General features: G+C 36.7%; 1 protein-coding gene across 7 annotated transcripts in view; it reads right to left on the reverse strand.

The window, feature by feature from the left end:
- LOC149709698 (voltage-gated inwardly rectifying potassium channel KCNH6-like) overlaps positions 1–17,439 on the reverse strand; it is an 89,465-nt gene that overhangs the window by 59,478 nt on the left and 12,548 nt on the right. For 6 of the 7 annotated variants that reach the window (XM_089857493.1, XM_089857461.1, XM_089857446.1 and 3 more), the window contains exons 2-5: positions 7,993–8,223; positions 2,026–2,181; positions 1,447–1,533; positions 78–410 (exon numbers count right to left, since the gene is read on the reverse strand). In XM_089857493.1, coding sequence (XP_089713619.1) covers positions 78–410; positions 1,447–1,533; positions 2,026–2,181; positions 7,993–8,223 — 807 coding nt within the window. The remainder of the gene's footprint in view (positions 1–77; positions 411–1,446; positions 1,534–2,025; positions 2,182–7,992; positions 8,224–17,439) is intronic. The other variant, XM_089857477.1, reaches the window with a different exon arrangement.

A 17,439-nucleotide genomic window follows, 5' to 3' on the forward strand; every position in this document is an offset into this window, starting at 1 on the left:
TTCTTCAAAATCCGTAGACGTTCAGCAAATTTTTCGTAACATTTCAGTTGACCTCTTAGGCAGGGCGGATGACTTACCCATTGATTGAGACTTGATGACCTCCGGTTTAGTTTGATCCTGATAAGGCGGAGGCCAAGTGCAACCTCCCATTTTCTTCATGAGTCCCTCGGTGTCCCTCAACCAGGCAACGTGGTCCCCGATTTCCAAACTCCTGGTTCTCTCGGCGCCAGCGTGTTGTTGCTGCTGTTGCTGTAGTGTCATGGCCGCCGAATGGTAATCGGGAACCGTGGCCAACTCCGTGGAACTCGGTTGGAAAGTCTCCATGGCCATTGATTCGCCCTCGGGACTGGCAACCGACTGCTCTTCGCTACGTCGACCCGGTAACCTCAAACGTAATGTCTTCGTTTGATCTGCGAAAAGAATTTGGAAAAAACGTCGTCGGACACTTAGATAGCTATCAAAATAGGGAGGACTTCGTTTAATGTATTCATAAATAAATAATTAATCGAAATAAGAATTAAAAATACGATGCACTTGCTGCGTAGCTGAAGGCCAAATTAACTTCATGGCTGAGGCGGATTTTAAAGGGGTATTTAAACGGCTTCGTAAAATACCCTTGGCGTTTAAGTACCCTTTTAAGAAATATTTAAAAAAAATCGATCCGAAATTGGATACTTCAAAGAATATTTTTCAAATTTGAAACGAAGCAGCCATAGAAACTCGAGAACCAAGGCTTATGGATTACGAAATGGGCGGGAGAAGAAAAAAAGAATTACATCTTTCTAATTATAGGCTTAAATATGTGGGTCAATGGGTGACGATATTCGCGCCTTTAGGGGTCACGACTCCATTGCGCCAAGTCTGTTTTTAATAATAGAAAAATCAACTTAATTTCTTTCAATTCTTAAGCCAAATTTACTTAAGTTTCCTTAGTTACTTAGCCTAACATAAAAAAAAATAATTTCGTACGCTAAGCCTTTTTCAGGAGAACATTAGGCTTAAGGGGATCGATTTTTTTAAAAATATTAAAAAGCTTTTTGAAGCTTCTATTTATTTTAAATTGAAAAATAAAAATAATCATCTCTTTTTGAAAATTTAATAAAATTCAAAGCAGAGAAAGTAGATAATAAAATAGAATTTTCTACGCGCATTAATTTAGTAAAAAAAACTCGCGTTCTTTGATGTATAATAAAAATGTTTTTTTTCTTACGTATAATTTTTAAAAATAAAATTATTTCTGAAAAATATTATGCAAATCGTGCGTTTCTTTGACAGAAACTAAATTTCGAAGCAATTATTATGAAAAAAACAGGCCAATTTAAAATAAAAAAAGAGAAGCAAAATGCAATTATTCGATAGTACTAAAAGTTGTTATCAAAAAATTTCCAAAAAAAAAAAAAAATTTATTATTATGTTTTTTTTTAATATAGATTTAAATCGTCGGACCTTCTCCATCGATGTTCTGCTCACTTTGTCCGAGTCCCAGTTTAGAATTGGCTATGTATTTTCCTAAGCGCGGAATTTGTTTTAAAACTGCAAGAACAAAAGTTGCCCGAGAAGGGAAAACACACTTTCAAAAATACCACCTACTAAACAAGGAGGCGATTAATTGAGAAATTCGTCAGCGTCGGTAGCGACAATTAATTAATTAGTTTTGTAGCAAGCTTTATTATTAAAATAATTAATTATTAAAATCAATAATGAAAGAAATAAAGCACGCCACAGTTAAATTATGTCGCCACTGACGTTCACGAGAATCTCACAAGACGTTTTCTTTTTTAAATCGTGAAACTAAATCGATAAATAAATCGATACAATATATTCTTTACTAATCTCCGCTAGTCGGAGCGATACAACTAAGCGTCATGACCTAACCGTTAACAATGCACCAATCAATACTTTTTGTTAAATTGTATAAGCCTATATAATAACCGCTTTGGAGCTCGTTTAAAAGAGTTGAAATGGCCGGAAGTACTTGTATACGTTAAATAGACACAGAGAGATTGGAGTGGTGGTGGTACTTACGGTGCTTGGGTGTGGGTAGCGGAGAGACGCGTACGTCTTGTACTTCTTCTCTAAAAGGCGCATCCGTGATATCTTCGAAATTAAGAATGTACATAACAATTTCTCCTTCTTCGTTGCGAATCGGAGCCATCACTTGACTACACAGGAACTTGGTACCTATACAACCAAATAAACAAAACACGAGAATAATTAATTAATAATCAATTACTAACAACAACCTCTCATTGATGTCTACCTCAAAATTAAAAGGTCAAAGGGCATAAACTATATGATCGTAATTAATATAATATCTCGGATTAGTAATTCTGGGCAAAACCCATACTTTAAATAAGTCTGTCTAATTCGAAACTTCGACACCTTTACTTTAAGATTAATCTCCTTACCTTGAATTCCCCCCCCCCTTTAAGCGTCTTTGTAAAAGATACTGGGGGAAAACATAAGAATAAAAATAAGTATCCTTAGAATCCCTAATTAATCTCTCAAAGTCAATTAAGTCAAGTCTTAGTAAAAACAAATTCGAATCGAAATGAAGTCAAGTTAAAGTTTAAAGTTTTCTCGGATTAGTTACCTTTAAGTAAGTAAGTTTAATTCGGAAACTTTAATTCGCCGTTATCCCTTATCTTAAATTTAATCCTCTTACCGCAAATTCCCCTAAAAATTCCACGAAATTCTTCGAAAAACAGAACTTCGACAAAACATAAAAAAATTTATATTGTTTAATCATTTTTGGTTCAGAAATTGTATAATCCCCCCCTCCCAAAGGTACCTAGATGCTAAATTCTTGCTGACCAAAACATCAAAAGTAAAAAAGGGTTAAAACCGTACCCTACCCTATTACGTAACCCAGCTTATTACAAAATAACAAAAATATGCTACACCGGCTACGTTAAAAGAGGATTAAACCAGTTTAGCGAAAGATCAAAGGGTTCGAAATATTCATTAAAATATGAGGTTGTTATCGTTACGAATTTAGGAGGAGGAGGGGGGAAGAACACAACGTTCGAATAGTTCGTAATGAGCTATCGGGGTCTGCCTTTAAACAAATACTCGTACAACTCCGAGGCCCCGCAGCTTGTACTACTTTCAAACTAAGGCCTTATTTAGGCAATAGAAAAATGCTCAGAGCATGGATCTTATATTAAAATGAGGACAGGAAAACGGGACAGAGTGCGGACTATCAAGAACACGATACTGATATGGCCAGTAGAGCCCAAGCACTTTAATTAAATAAACTGGACATTGGCGAGTTTTTAAACTGGTCAAGCCTTACTTCTCAACCTGGTTTAGAAATAATAATTCCTTCTTCACTAGTCCTATTTTGAACTCAAAGTCCGTGATCGGAGAGAGAAGCCTTGTTTTTAAAGAGGTCAATCCCAAAATCCTTGTTCCGCCACCTTCTTCATATGTAATGTCGACGTCACCGCCTCAGTGTGACCTTTTTCTTCTTTAAGCGGGCCGAGGGGCCGGTCACTCAGTGTAATTAATCGGTGTACACGTCTGTACCTTTGACTGTACTAAATTGATTACACCTAATCTTTAAAATCCCTACCCTTAACAGTTCTAAAATGATTACAAGTAATCCGTAATATCGGTGTACAGAAACTTTGACAGTGATTAGCCCCTCGAAGCCGGCTAATCACATTCAAACCCCACCCATGCACCCCCGATCTTCATTTAGTGGAGGAGCAAAAAAAAGCAAGGACTCTCTAGTGAGGAGGCTGCCTTTGGAGCGTATGATCTTTTTTTCACCCACCATTAACTCCAGCACGCTCTCGAAAAACTGAGCTTTCAAATTAATTAGGGATACGCGGCTAAGCTAAGGCTCGGCTCGGGCGATCGCCTAAACAAGATTACTAAGTGATTACTTTAAAAAGATGTTTTTTGAAAGCTGCTTTTACTAATGCCTTAAATGAAAGCTGCTTCTATAGAAGCCGAGATGAGATGAGCTACTCTCGCATCAACAACAAAATAAACAGAACAGATTAAACAAATGAGTTAAAAATTAATTAAGTGCCTGTACGCGTTTTTAAATTCTTCATGGTTTCGCTTTCATCTTAAGGCTTTTATTTTCTATTATTTTTATAGTGGTTTTGTTTTCCCCCATCATACAAGGATGCCACAGATTTTTCATTTATTTGCAAAATTCCCAGACTATTCCGGGTTCTCCCTAAACAATTTTTATCGCGTGTTTTTATTTGTAGAAAGGCATGTGTTGTGGTATGTAAAAATGATGGACTTATAAATAATACCAAACCAATATAAAATTTTCTGACTTTTAAGGTCAATTTTAAGATCCCCTCACTTTAATATAGCCAATTTTAAAATCCCCTCACTTAATATATATCCAATTTTAAAATCCCCTCACTTTATATATATCCAATTTCAAATCCCCTCACTTTATATATATCCAATTTCAAATCCCCTCACTTTAATATAGCCAATTTTAAAATCCCCTCACTTTAATATAGCCAATTTTAAAATCCCCTCACTTTAATATAGCCAATTTTAAAATCCCCTCACTTTAATATAGCCAATTTTAAAATCCCCTCATTTTAATATAGCCAATTTTAAAATCCCCTCATTTTAATATAGCCAATTTTAAAATCCCCTCATTTTAATATAGCCAATTTTAAAATCCCCTCATTTTAATATAGCCAATTTTAAAATCCCCTCATTTTAATATAGCCAATTTTAAAATCCCCTCACTTAATATATATCCAATTTTAAAATCCCCTCACTTAATATATATCCAATTTTAAAATTCCCTCACTTAATATATATCCAATTTTAAAATCCCCTCACTTAATATATATCCAATTTTAAAATCCCCTCACTTAATATATATCCAATTTTAAAATCCCCCCACTTTATACTTATAGACCAATTTTAAAATTCCCTCGACTTAGAGAAAACCGTATATACGTTTTAAAACGATTCAGGGATATCAAACTAAGCCTAGAAATAAAAAAATAAAATAAAAATGGAAGGAATTTCAGCGAAACAAACTCCTTAGGGATCGTTGATTGGAATGATGCCAAATATAGGGCGCATCCCAGCATCCAGCATCCCCATATCTTCCTTTCATCCTCCATCCTCAACTCTCAACTCTCAATTCCATCCGGAAACTCTAAGAGTTTGTTCGGACATTCACTTTCGGAGTTTCCGTCTCGGACTGCACAGTTAGGCGGAGGAGACGGGCTTAAGAGGGGCGAATACTCATTCGCTTCGTCGCTTTTTCAAGAGCGGGTGCTCGCCGAGTGACGGGAAATCCACCCTCTTCATTTTCTACAGCGATAAACTTCAAAAATTTCCCAGCGCTTTCCTATTAATAACGGCCCGAAGAACAAGACTTCCCCGGCATGTTTAAGCTCGACCAATTGATTAATATAAGGAATACACACCTTTAAACGCTTGAAATACACAATCCCTATCTCTACAAGTTATCACAATTTAAATCTTCTACTGATTTCAAGAATTTCAAAAATTAATTCCCTTCATATGACATTTCAAAATTTTCCCTAGCTGATTGTCTAAAATCATTTTTACCTCCCTCTCTCCACCACGGGAACCAATTTTAATTCTTTTTACTTTTATACCAGAGCTTAGACCTATGATTTGTAATATAAATTATTCCACGATTTCCATCCCAGATACTATGGAAACCATGTACGGATACAGCATGGTCAACAAAACAAAGGTAGCAATTTCCGAAAAAACGAATGACGACTTTCGAGGTCAAGCAAATAGTAAAAGCAAAAAACACGGTTTTTAATTTTACACGTAATTTTAATTACGGTAAAATTTAAGAAACGGCACCAAAACCCCTGTCCCTGTCCCTGTCCCTGTCCCTGTCCCTGTCCCGGACGCGTCCGCGAAACGAACGCTTACGATGAGAGAGAGAGGGAAACCGGTCGCGTCCGCGAAACGTACGCTTACGATGAGAGAGAGAGATCGCTAGCGTACGCGGTGGCGATACGAAGCTCCGCGTAGAGAGAGAACTGCCTGCCTGGTATATTAGTGAGAGGGGGAAGAGGGAGAGGGGGCATCCCGCTCGGAGAGAGAGGAAAGAAAGGTAGTTTAAATCTCGCGGGAAACAAGATGATAATTTTCGTGCACTACTGCACTTTGTGCGCGTGATACATCAGAGATTATGCTGGATGGTTAGGTTAGGTTTCGTAAAATAGAGGGGACGCTTTACGGTCATAGTGATTTCTGGTTTAGGGGATGCAGGATTTTGTTTAAATACATTATTTGATTCGTATGGTTTTTAAAAATTATACTTTAGTGGGGTGCACAATTTAGTTTCATTAATATTATTTGAAATGTGACGTTATTAGAAATTAAAGGGATACACGATTGTGTTTCAGAAATGTTTTTAGTTGTACGATTTATTGGAAATCAACTATACGGGGGGTCACGTGAGCCGTGTATTAGTGAGAGGGGGAAGAGGGAGAGGGGGCATCCCGCTCGGAGAGAGAGGAAAGAAAGGTAGTTTAAATCTCGCGGGCTTTTTTGAGTGAAGGGAAACAAGATGATAATTTTCGTGCACTACTGCACTTTGTGCGCGTGATACATCAGAGATTATGCTGGATGGTTAGGTTAGGTTTCGTAAAATAGAGGGGACGCCTTACGGTCATAGTGATTTCTGGTTTAGGGGATCCAGGATTTTGTTTAAATACATTATTTGATTCGTATGGTTTTTAAAAATTATACTTTAGTGGGGTGCACAATTTAGTTTCATTAATATTATTTGAAATGTGACGTTATTAGAAATTAAAGGGATACACGATTGTGTTTCAGAAATGTTTTTAGTTGTCAACTATACGGGGGGTCACGTGAGCCGTGTAAAATTACTATTAAGGCCCAGCCCTTGGGCCATCTTGTTATCTCGGCTAATGATACGAAGCTTCTTCGCTATCGCTACTTAAGTTCGAGTCAAGATAAAAGAAACTTGGAAACAGTGACTCGCCACACTCTTTCTCTAAAATATCGGAAAATACTTTAAAAGTCACGTATAGACTGAAAATAAATAAAAAAAACTGACCTTAAATTATATAGTGTCAGAAACGAAAACACTCTTACGCTTAATTGCTTTTCGTCTCCCGTACAAAGGGAAGATGAAATATATAAAAACCCCGAATGATGAACAACCATGGATCTGAGAGAAATCTGATGGAAATCGGCACGCTGTGGGACGACTCGGGTCTGGTACGACGCTAGAAAATGGGGGAGGAATACACGGAAAAATGGCGGGCGGTCTTCCCGATTCGTCTGACGTAGACCGCCCGCCATTTTTCCGAGTATTCCTCCCCCATTTTCTAGCGTCCCACCGTGCCCGAGTCGTTCCACAGTTAGCGTCCCTCATCAGATTCAACGCCCAGCCCTAATCGCTTCAACTAGAAGACTGAAATTTTACAGGGATGTTACCCTTAAGGAATAGATACAGCTAAGAAAGATTTTCCGAGTCGAATCCGCGGCCATCTTCGAAAATGGCGGACAGAAATGAAAACCAATCTTCCCTATAAAAGGAATAACCGAATCTTCCAAAGTCGGTTGGTTGACCGGGCCTCTTTGGTGCTATATACTACTTCAATTTGAAATGGACGGGTCCGGATTAAACCCCCAAAAAACCTATCAAAAATATATATATAGCCTATAATCCGACTTGTCAAGAAGTTCGATCCTTTCTAATAAGAGTTAAGGATAATCTTTTTCGTTTATCGAACTATAGGACCCCCGAAAAAGTGAAATGGTTCATCCGTATACACTCAGTCGCGTCGCAAAGTCTACCGTTTCTCTTTGGGATAACTATATAGTCCTGGAGAGTCTTGGTCCCTTGGATTCTACGCAAACTTAAGGTACAAACAGAGTACTCTGCATGGTAGTTTCCAAGACGCTAAAGAACTAATTATCGTGGGTGGTATACAGGGTGCATGGGTTCCTGGGTGTAGGGGAATGTTTTCTTACCGTCTTTCTTGTAATAAAGAATTTCTAGTTGTCTCTCTTGGCAATTGGCCAGAGTTTCTTTGATCTGCGCCACGGCTTGTCCGCTGGTAAGAGGACCGTGAAGAAACTCGCATAGAGCGGGCTTCTGCATGAGTTCCGCTCGGGTGTAGCCGACCAACTCGCAAAATCCATCGTTGCAATAGATGATCGGAAAATTCTCCACCTGCGCGTTGGCCACCAGAAAACGGCGGTCTACATCAAAAAGAAAATTAATGCATTTAAATTAATTACATTAACACCGAGTAATCGATTTAATAATTAAAAATAAAGAAAAGTCAAATTTTGATTAGAACTCTACCCGCGCTTCGAAAGATTAATTTAATTTTAAAATAAAGAAATATGGCGTATTAATTAGCATTATTCGCCGTAATTGGTAATTAGTACGGTATAAATTAGAACACGATGATTACTCAAGGCCTTTACTAAATTACAAGTAAAAAAAAATTATATATATTTTTGAAAGAGTTAAGAATTTTTTTATCACCGAAATTCTTTTGTTGGTGTGTATTTTTATCCCATTTCATCCCGAAATGAAATCGAAAAAAATTACTTTTATGGAATTCATCCTCTATAGTTGGATTCAACGGGATAGTTCTACACCATAACCTATACTTTCTATATATATATTTAGTCAACAAGTAAATTAAACTCGCTACGCGTTTATCGTACATTGCAAGTTTAAGATGAGACAGATTTCGTCAAGAAAAAAAAAAAAAGCCTGAAAAAATTGGTATTTGTCAAAAATAGTTCAAAAAATGTATGGTTTTGAAACGAGATGATTGGTATTATCGTAAGTCTATTACATAACCTTCAAAAATATAAGTGAGGCTTTATACGCATTGCGCAACAATACTGAGAAAGTTTCCAATGGCTGTAATAGGCTTATGGTATGGTTATACAGTAGGGAGTATAAAGTTAAAGTCCATTAAAATGAGAAATCGCTTCTGGGAAAAAGTTAGAAAAACGTTTCGAACTATTCTATTGATTCTCAAATTGAAAAGTCAAAACTTTATATAATACTATATCTAGGCCCATAGTAGAAAGAATTCGTTTTGGAGAAGTATAACGCCAAAAATATCTGATATAAAAATGGTTGAATAGAGTTTGAAACCCAATTTAAAATTAGAAAGAAAGAAAAAAACCACCATGGAAAATTGAATTAACTGATATTACTAAGTTTAGGCCTAGTATAAATGTTTTTATATTATAATAGATGAATTAAAATAAACCAATATGACAGTCTTAATTTGAACAAAGCAAGTTAATAAATTAGGTCAAACAAATAACCCGAAACAAACAATTAGGCGAAAGGACCCGAGATCGATATCTCTTGGACTGCTGCGGATATAAGGTTACTGTAGCTGAGTCACCGATACGAGGTGAGCCTAATTTACGTCAACATTCCTACTAAACTCATAGAAGAATTTCGGGTTAAAATCAATTACGCCGACTGTTCCAAATTAGATCTGTTCCAATTAATATAGCCATAAGTTTATAAGATATGTTTAATTATAAGTTTGTAATCTCTGGCAACTTAGAAACTGGAGCTTGTAATTTTGAAGTGAGTGAAGTAGGTCATAGATTCGGGGTAAAGCGAGGGACACCTGGTGAGGCGCTGTCAAATTTCGGCTTAGTAATGCAGACTGAATAGGAACTAGATGGAAGTCCTGCAAAATTAACCACCGAGTGTAGTTAGGACTTTAACTGACTCGCTTAATTGTCGTTCACCCTTGAACTAGCTCGAGCTGTAAGTCTCTCAGTTGCATTACGAAGTGTAGGAAATGTCATACTTATCATTCAACATATCTTATAAACTTAACCATGGAAAACTTTTTAACCTTTGAACTTAATACAAACATTGCAAATAATAATAACAATAATGATATACATCCGACTCTTAATAATTTTAACAAAATCATGGAGCGAAACCAACGAAATCTTTCATCCATTGTAATGTCAAACGAGTCGACTTCAACGCGCTGCCTTAGGTGCACGTAATAACTCAAGCGGGACTCCAGCCAAATGGCAAAAGAAAATGCTTTTTCCCTTATCGATTGAGATACAGAGCGGGGAAGCGGGGCTAAAGGGGGGTGGGTCCCAGATGCCCAAAGGGGTCCAAAATGAGACACGAGACTCGCTCTGTCGCGCCGTTATACTTTATAAGCAGCCCCGTATGTCCCAAGGGCACCCTCATTTAGTTGACTTAAAATATACGGTGCCATACACCATATTTTTAAGGAATTTGCGAATATAACGAGAGTAGACTCGTTAAGCTTAATGTCTTGAGAGATACCGAAAAACGGGTGTACTTTCAGGCAGAATTCGGGGATTGAAAAAAAAAACCGCACTTAATTTGCATATTTAAACCTAATTACCATTTTAATTAAGTTTTAAAATCAATCTTAGATTACAATGGTATTTTCCATGGATGGCAAAATTATTTTCGCGTAGTTCTCGAACTCTGGGATTTAATGAAGATAATTTGTTATAAGAAACCTAAGGGTTCATACAGATTTCCCTGAGTTTTCCAGGTTTTTATCCCATATATTTCCCTGAGTATTCCAGGCTTTTTACCATATATGGGAGTGGTATTTTAAAATTGAAGCAACCCCTTCAGAGCAAACTTACTCAAACCTAGCAAATTTCCCTAAATTCCCTGAATTTTATTATAAATCCCAGAGTTTTCCAGGTTTGTATGAACCCTGGAGCATGAGGAATGAAAATACTTGACGGCAAATAGGCTTAGCAATTTAATTAAAATTAATAGAATTTAGCTTCTCGCATCAAATAAATAAATAAATAAAGCTTTCGTTGCATTAATAACAATGTATATCTTTTTGCCTTTCAGTATAAAGTGGATAAATGTCTGTATACACAATTTGGCTCTCGGCTAACGGCTTATCGCCTGGTCCGGTCCGGTCCGGTAATGCTACTTTTCCCTTATAGAAGGCGAGAATTAAGAAAAGGAACCCTAAACCAAAGACCCGGGGGAAACAGTCTAGCGATTCCGCAACGGCAACGGCAAGAAGACGAACGAAACGGTGGAAGAAAATGGTCGGAGCTGCAATGCGGAAGCAATCAATGTTCTCGCCTGAAACAATGGACTGACGCACCCCAATATCAAGCGTCTTATAAAAACTATCAGATGATCGTTAAACGATTATCTCTAGTATATCAAGGTCTTCCTAAATTTAATTTCAGAACTTAACCTCTATTTAAATATAAACTCGTATGTGGGTTGTAGTTATAAAAATTGTATCTCTCATTGTGGTATATCAAGGTCACTTATAAGAAATTAATTATTCATTCTCAAAGTAATTACTGTTCAAAGGTAGTCATTTCTTCTATTCTGCTTTGCAGTTAGTCCGACTACCTTATCAAAAGCAGAAACCCGACCCCTTCTAGACCCCCCCCCCCAACCAAAAACGATTATGGTATTCTCGCCGTATGGTCATTTACCTCGTGAACATCTACACTGGCAGACTTTAAGTCTACTATTGCAGCATGCAGCTAGGGAGGGAGTCGACGCCTTTCTCCATTTTAAAACCATTATGGCTGCTCGATCTAGACCCGATGAAAATGCGCTTTGGAAATAGTATATATACCTATTCTTTGTAGAAGCGCGTGAACAACGCCTAACCCTAAATACGTGAGACGCGCCTTAATATTACTTTACCGAGGCAATACGCTCCTGGTCTAAATTTCACACAAGGACATAACGATACTTGAAGATCTCTCGCTCGGGCTGCTGAGGATGGTCGATCTGCAGGTAACTAATAAACAGATATGACGTGATAAAAGTCATTAGGGCATTCATGGTCTCGCTTTTTATTATTTTATTTTTTCTTGACAGGTAAGAGGAGGGGAGCTTATAAGGTCACGACAGGAGCTGCAGCAACACGCGTACTTCTAACTTGTATGGTTCTGATATCCGACAACTATTTCGACTTCATACATAATTAAGACTAAATTTCTTCGAATTATACCCAAGTTTTAATCCAAAATCAGAAGCGGATAATAGAAGAAGAATAACTATTTATCGTGTATGTAACCTAGCTCCAAATGTAAAATAAAACGATGTCGGAAGAAACAGTTTACAATTACCCTGGTACACTTCTATCAAAGAGAAGTATTATATACTTCTGCATGGTCAAAACTTAATTTATTTCCAAGATATTTCCAGGCTTATCGTGTCTTAGCTAGCTAGCTTCCTACGAACCCCCCCCCCCAAAAAAAGGCAGTTTAGAAATTGTCGATATTTGAATTATTTAAAAAAGAAAAAAAAATTATGTTATATAATTTTATCTAAACTATATTCACCTTGTCAGCATCTATTATTATACATTGACAACTTTACAACAAACAATGCTAAACGAGACGGTCGACAAAGAAAATTTCCGAGTCCTTTCATCCTCTATTTTGAAATGCAAATAAGTGGGGGGGGGGGGCCTTTGGGGGTGTTGGGCCCGTCCTCGATTTTTGCTTTTTATTGACATTTTTACCTTTATTTTTCTTCATATATATACATACATATACTTTCTTAAACATTTTTCTTTTTACTCAATCGATAAAAATTTTAACCGTTAAATAAATCATATTTTTTTTCCTTTTTCTCTTCCTTAAATCTAGGTTTTTTTTCTTCTAAGTACTTGAAGGAGTTAAAAAAGAAATATAATATTTAAGCTTATCTCTGATAGAGCTTGTTAATGGGTTTTTTATGGTCAAGTATGGTTATATAGGACGACGAAGAAGGCAAAAAATGATCGATTCAAATCCGATGGATTTTATTACGCCATTAGCTTCCCGTTTTTAAAAACGGATACCACGGTGCACCTTCCTAGGCGGCGGAATCAGGGATCGCCTTACTTATCGACTTTTTAATTGGTTAATAATTAATGGAAAAATGTTTCCAGAGAGAGAGAGAGAGAGAGATAATTATTATCTTCGCGTTGGTATAAACACCAGAAGTACCACACATTTTTCATTTAAAATTTGTTTCTCTCCCTAACTCTTGCAGATATTCTCTAACTAATTTTAATGCAGTGGGGTTAAAAATTACAAAAACCATCAACTTATAAACAATATTAAGTCTTACGATACACTGATATGAAATTCCCTAATTGCAAGGACAATTTTAAGCTCCCTAACTTTTACTAGAGAACGTCGTATCCCTCGAATTTAACAATTCCACGAAAATCCTTTGAATCCTTCGCAACCCTAAAAGTCCTCTACACAACACCGCACTAAAAACTTGGTTATACAGCACCCCAATTTTGAAACGTCATAACAATAACAACCCAAGTCTAAAACGAGTCCGTGAAAATCCCTCATAACCCCTAAATATCCTCTACAAAATGATACTTAAAAATTGGATCTATATACTCCAGTCTTAGATAATCCCAAATCTTAGAACCAGAATAAAAAGATGCACACATACGTAGTTACGAATCAATGAAGCTTAAAGACTCTCGAGATTATTTTGTTCTAATTTAAGAACCGAGTAAAATATAGACGGACGGGAAACGAACTGCACGCGGGCTCTTGTAATAACAATTAGGCTTAGCAGACTTCCAATCTTTCCTCGGGATGACGGCCAAGCTAAAAAAATCATGACGCGGGCCAACAAACGAATAACGCTCGCACGCGCCCCGATATCTCAATAGGACTTAAAAACTTTTAAAAATAACTGCAGCGCGGCAAAAGACACGTGTTATTACGGCGGCGCGTTGCGTGATTGCACGCTCTAAGTTTTTGAAGTGTACATACACTTTTCTACTTATTAAAGGATGGCAGCTGGGAGCATCTGGAAAGGATAAAACTCTACACGCTTCATCCCTCGTTAGCCAACCGCGAACCAATGCTACTACCCATATACAAAATTAAACTAAGAGCAAAAAAATATTAACCAACAACAAAGTTAGCAAGTTAGTCCATAAAACCAATGGATACAACCTAAATTTTACAGGGTTCGGACGAATTTTTTATATTGAAAATTCCTGACTTTTCCAGCTTATCCCTGACCATTTAAAGGTGTTTACCAGAGTCCACTTCATAAAGACACCTGGGCATTGCTCAAAGCAATCATGGTTTGATATGTCAAACGAAATCCCTACCATTTTAGGAAGAAACTTTAAATCCCTGACTTTTTCCCTGACCTTTTCCCAAATCCCTGACTTATTATCCAGGTTCCATTCGAACCCTGTAAAATGTTTTGTAACGACAAAGAAATCACTTTATATTTATAAGATACGAGCTTAAAGCACTCTAGAACCCAAAAATCCTCGTAATTTGTAATAGGACAACCTTCTAGCTACAATCAACCGAGCTAACCTCCGCTGTACCACGTGACGAAGCACTCAAGCCCCATTAAATCTCTAAACGAAAATTCGCGCCATTCAAAAAGGAATTCAACGTAAGGTAAGGTAAGGTGTCTTAAGAGTAAGCGGCAGCATCACTTATATACGTTTGCCGATCGAAGCTCGATTGACCTTCGCTAACAATGGAACCCCGACTCTCTTTTCATTAAAAGAAAGAAGCAAAAAAAACCCCTGAATTTCCCTTAAAATGAAAGGACCAAAAAGACGTTACCAAAAACGAAAAGATAAAGGTAAAGAAAATTGCACCAAAAACGGGGTATTTTTCAATGGAGAGGAGTTGCTAGGCCGTGTACTCCTTAAGAGTCTTAGATTGCCTTCAAATTAACTGCCTTTTTTCAACGCGAATTTTTGGAGAAAAATAATGCCCATCAAGTTTCTAAAATGCTATCTATACAAAGAAATCCTTTCACCATCCAAAGAGGTTTAATATAAGAGGAGTAGTAGCTCCCTTAGACCACCAGATAACTTTCTCTTAGTGTCGGATTAAATTGAGAGAAGAAGCAATGACATATATACTTCTACTCCTATAAAATGTTTATTCTTTATGGTATGGTTAGTTCAATAGCCCTTTAACTCAGGCTTAATATTTTTTTCTTTTTTAATGGGTGCTTTAGAAAGAAAAGGTCTTAAGGTCTTCCTCGTTATTTTCTATCGTCTTTTCGTTTCGATGTCAGCTTGAGTCATCCCCGAAGGTATTGATAACGCAGCCCGTTTTAATTGTTTTTGTAATAATGAAGAGATATCAAGGAAAATCTCAAAGGTCAAATAATTATTATATTTTTTCTTTACGATTTTTTTTTTGATAAGAAAGATGATACTTTCGTATAGCTTTTAATTAAAATGTCGCTCTAATTAAAAAAAAAGCTCACGTGCAAATAAAAATTTACTTTTGAGTTTAATCGTAACTCTTATCTATATCTCTAATATGCCTACGTGTCGTAATACTTGAATTTAATTAATGTGGAAATATCCACAGTATAATTACATCTCATGATTAACATATTCGAACTTAGAATATCTAACTAAGATCAATAGGATTTGCTTCCAGCAAGGTATTTAACTGGATAGAATTAGCAATATGTACCCACGTTTGGTAAACACCGCCAATATCTCTGATTGGCTACACTAGTCTCTGTGGGATTCCTTGGGAAGTAAACAAAATATAGGCAAAATCCTTTCAGATATTCCTGATTATTATAGCTTAATTGAAATCCATATCATACAAGTATATTCGGTATTAAGGGAGCTCAGCGATATTTACGAAGCTATACCTTACTTAGGAAATAGATATATGCCTGGCATATTTACGAAATTGAGTTGTATAAATCGCGATAAGCCTAAAAGAGGTTTTTTGGAAAGCGCAAAGGGCCGGTACGAATGACTTTTTCGTGTAAGATTCAGTGAATTGAGAATAAATATAAAGCTCCTAAGCGAATGGACGGGAAGACCATAAGCCCATTTCTCTAACTCGTAAAGAAAAAGAACCCTTTTTGGCGAGAAACCGAGGGGACAGTCACTCTGATCGTTATTGTACACTTAAAACCTTTAAAAACCCTCATATTTACAGTGCTAAAAATGTTTAAACGGTATAACGCGAAATTTCAGAAATTCAGAGTGATTAGCCCCTCGGAAGGAATCTTTCATTGAAAACGAACGAGTTTTCGATGTTACGAAAAGGGAAATGTAATACGTATAACCGTGAGAAATTCATGGGCAAGGTGCAATTTCAGGCAACTATAACTATAGCAAACCTTAACCCGCGGGTACCCAGAATTCCTCGGGACCCATATTTATTTTTACGATATAGCCCATGGCAGAAAAGTGTGTATCCATTAAAGTTACCGAAAATCCTTCTTACCTATAATATAGCAAACAGCAATTACTAACACGAATAACATAGATAAGGGATCTTAAAACTTCGGGGGGTCTTAATTCACTAGATAAATTGCCAGTTGCGGAATTTGCGGGCGGCACGCTGCAATTGTCCTAATGGGAATTACGAGGATGGGATAAATATATTCCTACATCTAAGACTATATAGTCCGAGCTCTCTCTCTACCAAAGGAATTTAGTTTTTGGTGGTGGTCCCCTCCAAAATGCGACAAAACTTGACCTATGGTGAAACCGCGCCGCGCATAACCTAACTCTCCAAGAATAGATATGTATAAGGTGTACAGAGTGTGTACTGTGTGTCACATTCAGGGCGTGCTTTGACGCCTGACTTAAGCGTACCTGACCCATGGGTAGAGAAAGGTTGTAGTTCTGTCTCGCGCTACTATCATACGTAAATGCAAAATAACTGGGGATTTCGGATCGATCGACTCGGAAGAAAGACGAAACCAGCTGACAAAAGAATAAATAAATATTTGTTGACTGATAAAGTTTTCTGTTGACGTTAGATTTGTTGATGCCTCGAAAATCCCTTAACATTTTCTCATTTTTTCTTTTATTGCAAAATTTATATTTTAGAAATAAAAAATTATTAGTATATTGCAATAATCTTTCAGGTAGCTAAATTTGGGATAACTAAAACAGGTCCCAAAGATTAAATAGTTAACGCCTATATACAATATTGATTAGAGTTTAGTACTTCAAATTTATAATACAAGGAAAACTGCAATGCGTAACTTATTAATCTATATATGCACGAAGAGCGTTAGGGACAAAAAACAGCACTTAAAATAAATTAAAAATGTATACGTAAAGTTTCACAATCGGATTGAGATTGAGAGTACAAAGGTTTTTGAATATTTAATGCTAAATAAAATCCAGGGATTTTGAAGTTTTATATCGTTTTTCTAGATCGTTAAAATAGCGAGTTTTGTGTCCTTAATATGTCCTAACTAACTCGTAACCCTTAAATAAAGCGGGGACAAATTGAAGGCAGGCTATCGAATTATATGAGGTCCTTTGCGCAAATTGTTTAGCCTGTGGGTGGAGTTCCTAAACCGCCGCGGCTTATCTCGCTCGTCAATCTGATGGTATCGACTTAATAAATAAATAAATAAATAAATAAATAAATAAGAGAATG

This window comes from Phalangium opilio, unplaced genomic scaffold (assembly GCF_054372755.1).
Source record: "Phalangium opilio isolate 3A_F unplaced genomic scaffold, DU_Popi_V2 ptg000011l_1, whole genome shotgun sequence".
In the NCBI taxonomy this organism is placed as follows: Eukaryota; Metazoa; Arthropoda; class Arachnida; order Opiliones; family Phalangiidae; genus Phalangium; species Phalangium opilio.